We start from the raw sequence: 13,098 nt of genomic DNA, 5'->3' as shown, positions 1-13,098 counted from the left end.
AACGTTTTAATAATCTGTTTGTTTTTTCAAATGTTTCCTGTTTCTATATAAGTATGACGTGGGTAATGGTTAAGTTAATTATTTATATCTTAGATGAAATTTACATAACCAATGTGAATGGTCTAAGTTGATAGATTGCTTATGATCCGTTTCCTACCTGCTCAAGTATGAGCAAGCAGTCTCAATAATACTGTTGAATTAAATAGTCGTAAATTTCTTGATCATTAAATAAATAACATTTTATATAAACTTATGACGAGCGTAAACAAAGTTACATTATGATTACATGCTAATCACAAGTACTGTAATCACTAAACTCAATAATATTTAATTAAGAAATGTTTGCCTCGACCATTGTTAAATCAAACAATTTAACGTCCATTGCAAACAGACAATAACATTCTAATATGTATTCACGATGATGGTAGCTCCATCTGCGCTAACGTCAATTGTTTATTTATCGAAAATAATGTAGGTATGATATAAAATAAATATGATCAACAACCGCAGTGTGTCGCGGCCGCGCTGGATGTGCGTCGTGCGGTGCTGCGCCCGTCTGCGCGGCTCACTTATCGTATTCGCACACGCTCGCCGATAAGGTCCGGTGTCGATGAGTACACTACGCAATTGACGACGGGGAAGTTTGCGTTACTCATTATCGACATAAAGTACGATAATCCGCGTCTGCGCGTGCGCCGACCGCCGCGCCAGTGAGCTCGCCACCCGCGCGGCGATAGCGCCAGCCCTGCACGAGGAGCGATGGAGCGCCGGCCCGTGTGATTGACCCGTTGTGGGATCGCGTTTGTGTACGGCTGGTGACTCGCGAGTACCGCGACCTGGCCTATCGGCCGAAATGTCGCCGCCGCAGTACAACTTTCCGCCGACAAGTTATTCCGCGGTGTATGGCAGCGACGTGACGAGTGCGAACGTGAGTACCTACTGGTGAGAGGCGAGTGGCGGACCGGCTGCGCTATCGGGCCGCAGCCTGCGTGCGCGCAGCGACAAGGTCGCACCGACTGTACACAGTATATACTAGTGCATTCAACCCGTTTTGTGGAAGCGACCAGCATAGATGCTTTTGCTATTATTATCTAACAGTTCATCAATGATTAATTATGTGTAATGTCTAAAGTCTCTAAATTGACAACGTAAGAAGCTTACCAAACCTTTTGGGTGCATCTTAAAGCTTGCAGCCTTAAACAAAGTAAAACTTCTTTGTGCTTGCATGTAATAAACAGTTCAACGTGTGCTTCAGCGACTAAATATAAATAAAATTACATTGTTATGGCATGTTAACTAATTCAAGAGGTAATGCGTAATGTGTTAATTCTTTAGTTGACATTGACCTTGAAATAATTGCAACATTTTAAATGGCGTTCTCCATTTATTTTTATGTTTATACTTTAATGCGTATTTAAGAAATTAAAAAGAACGAAGTAAGGTATAATTGTGATAGTTTTTCATTCATATGATTAAGTACATAAATGTTTTTTTAATAAGATGTCTTTTATAGCTATTACTAATTAGTATATAAAAGGTTAAAACTTGATTTAACACGTGTGTGACACATTGTTACGAAGCATTTACAGTCATTATTAAGCTCACAGAGTTAAAAGCGAGATGAAACTGACTTCAGGCAAATAATTTTCGTAATAAAAAGACAAATATAGATTAAGGAAAGATTCAATTTAGAAACTTACATAGGAATTGTTATAAATACGAGCATAATATACCAGTAAAAGGCTACAATATTTCATATTCAATTAGAATTATTGTTTTGATGCAAGAAAATAATACAAGGGAATTGTTTATCTAGGAAATACCATCCGTGTGAATAATTGTTGAAGCGCAAGATGTGAATAATTTTAGAAGCGTATTTGTTTACATTACTGATACACATGACAAAGACTCATACCAGCCGTATTCAAACTTGCCAGTTTTTTATATAAAAAAAAAATAACGAGCAAGCGTGCCCAATACTTGTATTGCCGTAGTTTAGATCCCGTATTTTGTCTACGGATTTAAAAAAGTTAGAGGGGGGTAAAGTTACATTGATAATTCTAATATATAATCTATAATTCTGCCATTTATTAAACGCTACTTAAAAAAAATATTTTATTAATAAAAACAACGATTGTCAGGTGAACTGTGCCGCTGTTGTGAGCGATACCACTGACCTACGAAGCTACCTCGGCACACCCACATCACAAGCAACGCCATCACCCTCGCTGTTTAGTTGTTTCAATTGTGCAGTAAGTATTAAAATAACATAACCTCAATTTTATTGTTAACCTCAACAACATAACTCTCGCCCGTAACCCAGAGGGGTAGGAAGAGACCACGGACATCCATTTCTGCCCAATACCGCCAGTATTTTATCAATCTGGACTGTAAATTCCGTCTGGGACCGTCAAGATCGACACAGCTGCTTACTTTCGCTTGCTCGTTTGCCATCTTTTGATAGGAAAATATCATATTAGGCGATATAAGTTGGAAGATTTAAGTTCTTCAATGAACCTTTTTGAGATAAAGCCTTAAATTGTTTTAAGTCAGACATTCTGTAATTTGTGGAATATAATCGAATATTATGTCGTACATTATCTCATTTATGAATTAAATATATATTGTTGAACACATCGTTCTTTCAACAAGAATATTATTGCTTTGTGATATTTAATTAATGACTTTCTTGTTACAGTTTCGGAACGGCATAAATGCTCTCCGTAAAAATAAACCAGCCGCTAAGGTTAAGGTGAGTAGGTAGAATATTTACAACTGTCATACAGATATCATGTTGGTTAAATTAATTATTTCGAAGCTCCACTTTATTATTTTGATTTTTTGTACTTTGTCAATTATATTAAAATAAGTTACAGATAAGGGACCTTAATATAGTTATATAGTAATTATTAATATATTATAGTTACAACTTTCTTCTAAAGAACTAAAAACCTTTCTTCGTTATATAATGAGTCGTTTTGCTATTATTAAAAAAAAAACATTTTCCACCTCTGTAAATATTTAAATGATTGGGTTTTTTGAAGGGGAAAACCAATTCTTTGTAAGTAAATATTTGAAAGACAGAATATTTTATACAAAATACACATCGCACACACGGCAATGTACTTTACGTTAGGTAACAAACAGTACCTGCATATAACTAAATTCTTTAACAATAGTTTAACGAACAAAGGTAATTTAATGTGCATTGTTTAAGATGGCCGAGATAAGAGACTTACCTATCATTATTTAGAAACTATTCTATCGAATGTGATTAACGCCCGTTTGATTCAATGCCAATATAATCGAAACAAAAATAAATTTTTAATTTTTTCTTTAAATACGTAATAAGTAAAATATGTGCAACACGAGTAATCTCAATTTATTCCAATAACTAAATCAATAGAATACATTTTGCACATATTTCCAAATAAATGACATTTTCCTCGTGTATTTTGTAAGAATGTATGCAGTAAGAACTGATTTCTATTTTCAATGTTACGAAATCAAGTTTTTTCATAAGAACAATCCGGAAACTGTGAGGCTTACACAAGCAGCCGGCGGTGAGTGACCGGGAACGACCGGGAATGTAAAGGAATGAACCTGTGAATATCTCTCACGTTTCCTTAGTTATTTCGTCATCATATCTTCCTGTCTTCTCTACAATGTTTAAGTTCACACGTGACCACGTTATAAATTATACATATTTTATGCCCACTTAAGTTGATTTTGTTAAGCTCAATAGAATTGGTAATACATTCATACTCTCTACTTCCTTTACCGTATTCTGTGATTAGAAATTTATACTGAATTTGGTTAGCATTTTTTACTTTGCCTGCAAATTTGAATAATAAATGCTATCAAATACGTTTTTGGTTAAAGGTGATGAATCAGATTTTTGAACCTGACAGGTTGATCATTTCAGAAAATTCAGATTTAGCTCTACAATGTTATAATTCTTAGACATAGTTACTACGGGAGCGTCTCGTGTAGGTTTACGTTTTATCAAAAAAAAAGGAAGAGAAAAGCGGAACGAGACGGAAAAGGGAAGGAAGCATCAGTGTAGTCATGTTGGCTATTGTTAAACATTTTCCTGTGGCTGTAATGCTGGCCAAGCTTATCAAGTAGTAATACAAAATATTTATATGTGACTTTCTTGTTTTTAACCAGAATAAACTTAAATTCAATTATGTAGTCTTCTGCCACAAACAAATTGTAAATTAAAATAATACAGAATGATTAGCGATAGTGAATGTGGATATTCAAATGCGATATTTAGTCAGTTCAGGTCGGCTAATAGGAGAGTTATTTGAATACTTTTGCTTGCTCTCATTTGCATCTGTTCAGGCGATGAGGTACACGTGACCGAGGTGGAGGTTGTCATCCACGCGTAGGTAGTTTTAACTAAACATGTGACTGGATTAAAAAGACATTGGAAAACGTGGAGCCGCACACTTATTCGGATCGTACAAGGGCGGACGACGGGTACATCTGACTTTATTGATTAGTCAATTGTGATAATTTGAAACACCTTGAAGATTTTACTTAAATATACTTTTTTTTTAAAGTGACGATGTTTTATGTTTTCTTTTTAAAAGCAAATAAAGCTTAGCTTTGTGGCCAGTATTACGCGAGTTCTGCGTGTAATTGTGCAAGTCGAATATTACCTATAGAACCAAATAACCTTTTATAAAAGAGTAGATTAGCTATTAGTCTCTAGCTGTTACTTCAGTTCTGTTTAATTAAATAAAGTAAGCAAACGTTTCTATTTTTCATTACTAAAAACAGAAAAGATTATTTCATCTAAGGTTTGATATGAACTTAAAATTACATTACCAACTTTGAAATTTTTTTTATTGTCACAAAGTCGTAAGTATACACATTTTAATTAGTTTTTCAATCTACAATAGTTTAATTTAAGATGTAAAGTTGAATATTAACAATGTTTCATATCGTGCAAATTCAATAGAATCGGCCTAGGAATATGTAGTAGGTAATGGAGTGACGTCCGGTCAAGAGGTCGTTCCTTCTTTAAATGTATGTATCACATTTATGGGACTTACAAGATAGATACTACACGTGACTACAATTAATTTTATAAAAAAAATAGTAATTTTTTATTTTAAAATGAGAAAATATAATTCAATTTAAGAAAGTATGAGAAAGTTTATTTTTAACACTTGTACGTTTTTTTAACGATAATTTAAAAAGTTCACATATTTAGAGATCAGCAACCTCTTAAAATATAAACGAAATTAAATATGTATTTTAATGAATGACACAAAATAATATGAATATGCCATTAAAACTATTTCTTTGTAAATATTCGCTTCTGCTTAGGAGCAGAAATTGTTAATCAGATTGTCAAATTACTTCGGGTACGTCTTCTGAGACACTAGCGAATGATTTTATCAAATTTTTCTGCAGCAAAACAAACTTTGTTAAATTTACGTTAAATATATATTTTTTAGAATATTATTGAAAAAATCTTTGCCGAAAAATTCTTTTATAATGTCCTGTTTCATATTTGTTCGTAGATTTTTCGCGGCGAAATTATAGCTCAAGTCCTTTGACATTACCTCGGCTCACGTGTAACTTTTGTTATTCAATGAACTGATGAAAATTAAACATTTTTAAAACAATGTGCATTTTATTTACCATATTTGACGTGTATTCTTTTAATTTACTGAATCTTTATAGATGAAAAATATCTCAGCTTTTCTCGTAGTTTTTCATGAAACTAGAATCATAATGGCATCTTTAAGTATGGTACAATGTTTTAATTTTTATTTTATACTTTAACTATGATAAAGTAGCTAAAGAATAATCCCTACCGAGGGATTCTGAGCCTATTCGAGTTAGGGGTGACTAGGATTATCAACCACGTTGGCCCTTTGGGGGTCGACTTCACACGTATATTTTCGAATTTCTTCGTAGAAAAACTTATATAAAAACGGCAAAACACTCACGTATATTCGTCCGGTGACGGCACCGACTAGTTCCGAGCCCACCGGGGGCCCTTCCTTGAGGGGGACTGGTAATATTTCGTGGACGCGGCCCGTCGCTCACACTGTCTCACGAAAGTGTGATTATTCTTTGTAGATATGTGTTGATTACATTACGATTATCCTTCAACGTAAGGGCGTCTGATGTAGTACATATGAAATTCGAAAATTGAACTCTTCAATTTTCAGTAATACATGGCGGAGATCGAACCTGGACATGTAGAATTCCCTTCGGTCCGGTCGTAAGCTTAATTCCTGCGCCAGCGACGCTCTCTGTATTGTGTAATAAACAAAATTAATTCAGACCATAAAATATCTAGTAGTCACGTGCGACCCACCGTTCAGGTTAACTAGAGGACTTTTGTCTTCTGACCTTCCTATTTTAATTCGATCGATTCTAAAATACAACTAGTTTTTTTGCATATAACTTTGTATTTAATTTATTGTTAGTACTATATAATTTAAACACTTATGTTTAAGTGTACTTTAATAAATACTTTACTTAAAGCTATGTTTAATTTACAGCGAAACAGATTCCCATCAAATGGGACATTTCACGTTTCTATGAAGCTTACAAAGCCATCACTACCTGTTCCTATCTCGAATTAAAACATTAATATTTTTTATACGTATTGTTTATGTATGAAATACTTATACATATTGAAATTAAATTGTAAGTTTGACATATTCCGACTCTGTTATTGTTTATTCATAACCTAATTAATTCTAATAATTATGCAATTACATGTAAGGGAAGTCCTTTGCTCCTTAAATACAGGTATTTCTTGTTAAGGAGCCAAGGCAACATTGAATTTTAAACTTTGTGTGTAATATAATAATAAAGATTTTTTTAATTTTCATTCTTTACCGACGATGGAAAGTTGACGATAAATGACATTTTGTATATAAAAGATAAAACAGAGAATCTTTGTGTTAATTGAATTTAAAATCATTCAACTACAAACTCAAACGACCTCACACGACATATGCAATAAACAACAATATTGTAATGTTGAAATTCTTCATACTCGTGTTCGCAATTAAAATAAGTATAATGTGGCGTATGCATTAAGTTTGTTTGTGTTTTCTAGTATATTCGAATAAAACAAAAACTGAAATGAAACTTATTAGAATTTTCAAAGATCGTGTCCGGAGAAAAAGAAAACGAAATGGCGACGGACACATTAATAGTCAGTAGTTTTCCGAGTCACGTGTATTTACTATTTATTTGGGCAATTTGTAGTCGCTATCACTTGACACGTGACCTGTCGATCTTCTCGTTTTACATATTTCATGTAAAATTTTTACATATGTTTTAATGTCGAAAAAAATTAGATATGAGTATCTATGATACGTAATATTTTGTATATGAACTTGTAAACTGCAATGTTTTTAGGGTTCCGTATAGGAAAAAAAACAGAATCCTTATAGGATATGTTGTCCGTCTGTCTGTTAATACCCTTTTTCTCAAAAACGCATGAAGGTATCAAGCTGGAATTTATTATAAGAAAAATAAAGATGTGTTTGTAGGAGGAAGGAAATTTGATTTTTTGTTTCTGAATTATAAGCTCAGTCAATTTTACACATAGTCTTTGTATGTTACACAACGTATTTCTATTATACATAGTACGTTTTATGCCAGGTAATATAAAAAATTTAGTAGGCAAAAAATTGTATTAACATCAAGTGTCATTGACTATATAAGTATAAAAAATATACATTTGAATTTTAGTGGATGAATAAAAAATATTTTATCATCGATTGAAAATTTGAACAAAGTAAATATATAGATAAATAAAATTGTTCTGTCTGTATGTTGCGTTACTTATAACAATTTTTTGTTTAAAATTGTATATGTGTCGGTGCGTTTGTTCCAATATTCTCCCAAGCAAGATTTTATCAGGACTTGTAAAGGAATTTAGCTAAGGTACATAGGAGTAATATTAGTTTTATCATTAAAAAAAAATATCAAGATTTCACAAAAAATAATTAAATGTGTCGGTGCATCGAAAAGGTGTCGACTCACCGGCTGTCCGCCAGATTATTACAGATTTTGCGAACTGAAAAATCATTTGGTACAAAACGGACGATGTCGCGGGTAACAGCTAGTATAAAAAAATGTGTGAAGTGTGTTTCTAAAACTTAGGTACGATGATCGAAGAAGACCAAAGAAGGTTTATTCACGAAAAAATAAGAAACTTTTTTCTTGCACATTTTTTTTAAATTATTTTGACTTTAGACATTTTAACATTAATACAGTAAGGATTAGCTATTGCACGAATACTCAGCTCCGGTTATATAAGACAGAGATAAAGCGTAGTTCCATGTTTCCTCTGATATGTATTATAGGTTGCCAGTGTTTGGCAGTGATCACCTATTCTGGCCATTACCTTAGTTATTATAGCCATTGGCTTGATTGCCATTTTGTACCATAAAAACTTTTTAGTGTTTAAAGTCGTACACTAAATATAGAGCAAGCAAAACCAAATAGACGTTGCTTTTTTTGTCCGGAGCGACCCATAGTGTTCGCAGAGTGCCTTTAAATATCTTTGAATGCTGATTTATGTAGGAAAACCAGACACGTGAAGGAAATGGTAAACATAACATAATACTTACGTAAGCGTATTATGTCACTGATCATGGCCAATGTCTCGTTGTGTCACAACATGTTAAATTCTGTTCTTGTTTGCGCCGAAATATTTTTTTTGGAATATCAAATGATTTCTATATCGCAACGTTCATAATTTTTCTCTGCGGATAGTCAGATGTAAAGCTAATGTGATAAGTAAATAATAGAATGGGAAACAGATACGGATAGTACTGAGGGCCTAGTATGAATATTCGTGGGAGCGTTTTTGTGACGTCATTGACAAAAATTGTATTAAGTGAAGTTTCGGGCGTATAGTACTAAGAAATATCGTAGTAATTTTGACATATTTTGTAGATTACAAAGGTTGTAGCGTAAAATTTTATTCAGTACACCAGCCATTATGACTCTCACGTTTTTGTGCAGGGTATGCATTTTTTAAAAAGTTGTATGACTAATTCAATCAAAATTAAATTTAGTATAATATATCAATAGATAAAATCTATATTTTATCTAGATGGATCAATTGTGTATTCCAGCATGGTGTAAACATCTGTAAACTATTAAGGAAGCAAAACACAATTGTAATTGTGTTATGTCTGACTCATGACACGACAGATAAATGAACAAGATTGTAATTTAACTCTGATCTTATCGTGTAAGAGAATTTGTGCATCATGCAAATGTTATAATTATTATTCGACTGACAAACATTTCAATCTCATATCTGAAAAATTTGCTCGAAACGTTGTCAAAATACATATTTTATTCGGATTTATATAACATTCTAAACCAGTAAGCATTCTTGTTTTTCAGTAAAAATGATTGGATTGTAGTTATTAAGAATGTAAAAAATATGAAATACGATATGTATGTGTGAAATCTAACACAGATAATCGCATGATTACATAATGTATTATAAAATACAATTATATTGGTCTTACGTAAATATTACTTTGGTCAAGATTTTCATATAACAATAATTTAGTAGTTACTTTATATTTGCGTCACTTTAGAAAGGACATAGAGTTTTAGATTAAATTGTAAGTAAAGAAAATAAGTACACGTAACGAAAACATTGATAAAACTTAAACCTTCTATATCAAGAACTTTAAACTTTATTATTATTATTTATTATTATATTATTGTGATCCAACGCTTAAGTTGCCGATCATATTTAAGTTAATCACCATTGTTGCAGAATAGGTATAGTTAGTAAATAATATAAGTATGCAATGAAGGCCTTGTGCGTTGTACATGGATGACTTAATTTGTGGTGTTGTAATGGAAGTGCGCGTCAAAGCGCTAAGGCAATGGTTCGCTTGTTGTATTTGTAGGGTATTTTGGGTACGATAAGCAGAAGGCAAGCGGGCGGTATGTGGCAGGCGGGTGGCGGGCTGGCGGGTGCCGCAGAGGTCAGTATTGACGTCAATGGTCACGTGATCGTGCCCGCAAGCCGCCGCGACGCGCACAGCACGCGCAATGCGCTCCCGGCAGCGCGCCTCTCACGCCGCACACCACATGCCTCTCGTCTCTAGCATACAAACACTTTGAATTTAACTTTAAAATACTAATTACTTGAGAAATAAGACAATTGTATTTTTATTAAAATAACTTCAGGATTATAAAACTACAACCATAGGAACCTTTTCTTTTATAACATCGGTGTCGTTAAAAACAATCGTATTGTTAAATTATTAGAAAAAATAAACAACGTTTTGGTATGATAAACAGTATATCGCAAGCGTAGAATAATATATTAATAATGACGTCATACTTAGAGGCACAAGAATTTTGATGATTTAGGAGGTCTTAATTAATTCATGTTAGGGTTTAACATTAATCCGAATTTAATAAGTACTTGCTTTGATAAGAGACTAACCATTTGCCCATTCGCAATCAATCCCTTTTCCATTATATCTATTCACAATATGCTATGAATATACATATTAAGTGGTTTTTTATATTAAATAAACTCCGTTAAATTCAAAACCTACCCAAACGTCTGTCTAATTTGTGTTAGCAACGTTCTGAAATTCTTACGGCACGTATTAGCTACTAACATTCTTCCAGGCGCTGAAAAAAATACTCTGGGTGGCTATTTACAAAATCGAGCAATAGAATAAAACGAGTTATATTATCAAGCATATTAAATTACGTCAATACACTTATAAGCTTGCTTATAATCTTACTTTTAATCATAATATTTTTATGCAAAGAGGAAAAACTGTAGCCTATTATGTATATGGGTATGATGATTCGGTTATGTTGATTGTTTTATAGCTTTTTTTATTAATTCTGAGCGAAATAGTAGAAATAAAATGACCACTTGTTATTCTCATAAATGTTTTTGTGACTATATTAACAAGAGTCAATTTGGTCGGGTTTCGATTCGCGGTAGGTAACAATCATTCGCGGTAGATAACATTCAACTTATTTCGGAAGCAATGGTATTAATAAATTACACTTTAAGGAGGTATAATGATAGACCATAGATTTATAATTAATAGAAATTTCATACAAATATGACGCCTAATGGAGAATCGATTTTCGAAAAGACATTTTATACATTTCCTCTTAGCTTTTATACTCCGGATTATGTTTCTACAGTTTATATATCTATGCAATAGAAATTTTTATCTGATTATTTAACCCTTTATAAGTTATAGGCGATATTTTCACCACCATGATTATGTGTGTTACATAAACTTATGCGTGCGAAATGCCAAGTCGCACTGTGCATAGCACCTTGTTCCAGAGATTTTCATAAAAAATAAAATGAGATTTTTGTTAAAAGTAAATAAAAATACTTTTTTGGAGTACTATTTTTGTAATAAATATAAAAACTTGATGTTTGCAAAGATTTTTATTTGAAATACTACCAAAAATAAATTATTGTACATAATTACAGTAAAAGAATAGGTCGGGCACGTGAAAAGAGCACACAATTTAGAATAGAATCTGACCGGTAGAGGGAATATATTTCCCACCATAGAAATATATATACATATGTTTTTACTTCTATTATATACCCTTAACCATTATCGATTTATTTTTTCCACTGTCCACTCCTTATGACCGTTAAAGGGTTAAAATGTATATGAATAAAATAAAATTAAGACGTTTCATATATTGTTCAATTATACATATTTTATATTATGTTCTGCAATAACCTTTTTCATGAATTTGCAATATAAAAATTTGTAAATATTAATCTGTCGAAAGATTACTGTAATATATTTACAAAGTTACCTTCGATTAAATTTTATTATGTTGCCATAACATTATAAGTCCAAAGTCCTTGAGGCAGTTGGTAATGGATTCCATACGTCAAACGATACAAATTACAAAATTAAATCGGACAGATAACCAATATGATCTATAAATAATCATAAAAGTGCGTAGGGTTATGACATGTTAACATTTTCTATTCAGTGCCCTTCTGCTGTGCGTTACAATGCTAATGAAAAGTTAATGTTTTAAAGTTTTATTTTTATTCTTTCTAATTAACGCAAAATACAATATAATATAAGTTACTCGTTAACACAAGTGAAGCGAATAGGAGTGAATCCCTAAACGATGGAGTTAAAAATCTTACTAATATTATAAATGCAAATGTTTAGATAGATGGATAGGTGGATGGATGTTTGTTTGAAGGTATCTTCGGAACGGGCACGGATCTTAATCAAATTTGTCATAGTTGTAGAACATAGACTACTCATTAAATTTATTTTCAAATCTGTGCGGACGGAGTCGCGGGCGACTGGTAGTAAATACATATATGATACATATTTTGTAAAATTAGCACAAGATGCGTATATACCTATATACCAGTTTATCATTAATTTATCACAAAACCATTAAAGGTAAAATTAATTTGAAACGATGCCAATTAATCGTTGGTATTAGTAGGCCAATTACGTCTGTTACTTACAGATGTTGATTATATATGCTATTAGAGTAGCACGAAGTCACGTAGGCTTCGCGGTACATAAGTGGCACGTGCCTTTTCTTAATACATAGCTTTATTCTAACTTTACCCGTTCGATTGTTACAACCGGAAGTAATCCGTCACGCTACAAATGTATATGTATATTAATATATATGTACATATGTCGTTGTTCTTCCGTCAGACACTGGTTATGGTTATAATATATGATTTCAACACTGTTTATGGTTTGAGTTAAAGTATAGAAAATAAATTCAAATCTTATGTTACTTGTAGCTATAAATGTATGCAGTATAATGGTAGATTTACTTTGCTACACATATAATTTATATATTTATATACCTAACATTTTAGATTCTATGAAAAACTGTTAGTAAATAATTTTATCGCATTTCTTTTGCGTCATTATTACTTATTAAAAAGTAAGTTATTTAAAAAGAAATAGTGTTAGTTGGTTACGGAAAAAATATTTGAGAAAATTCCTAACGTCGAGATTGTATTAGATGTTTATGGAAAAATTACGACAGACAGGTTCATATATGGGATGGAGTATAACG

General features: G+C 32.3%; 1 protein-coding gene across 1 annotated transcript in view; it reads left to right on the top strand.

The window, feature by feature from the left end:
- The first annotated feature begins 526 nt into the window (after positions 1–526).
- IP3K1 (inositol-trisphosphate 3-kinase-like protein) overlaps positions 527–13,098 on the top strand; it is a 56,760-nt gene continuing 44,188 nt past the window's right edge. The window contains exons 1-3 of the mRNA XM_013324931.1: positions 527–928; positions 2,142–2,252; positions 2,699–2,752. Coding sequence (XP_013180385.1) covers positions 854–928; positions 2,142–2,252; positions 2,699–2,752 — 240 coding nt within the window. The 5' untranslated portion in view covers positions 527–853. The remainder of the gene's footprint in view (positions 929–2,141; positions 2,253–2,698; positions 2,753–13,098) is intronic.

This window comes from Papilio xuthus, unplaced genomic scaffold (assembly GCF_000836235.2).
Source record: "Papilio xuthus unplaced genomic scaffold, Pxut_1.1 DF824888.1, whole genome shotgun sequence".
NCBI classification, from domain to species: domain Eukaryota; kingdom Metazoa; phylum Arthropoda; class Insecta; order Lepidoptera; family Papilionidae; genus Papilio; species Papilio xuthus.
Note: the sequence above shows the minus strand (reverse complement) of the source record. Positions and strands in the feature narration are given on the sequence as shown.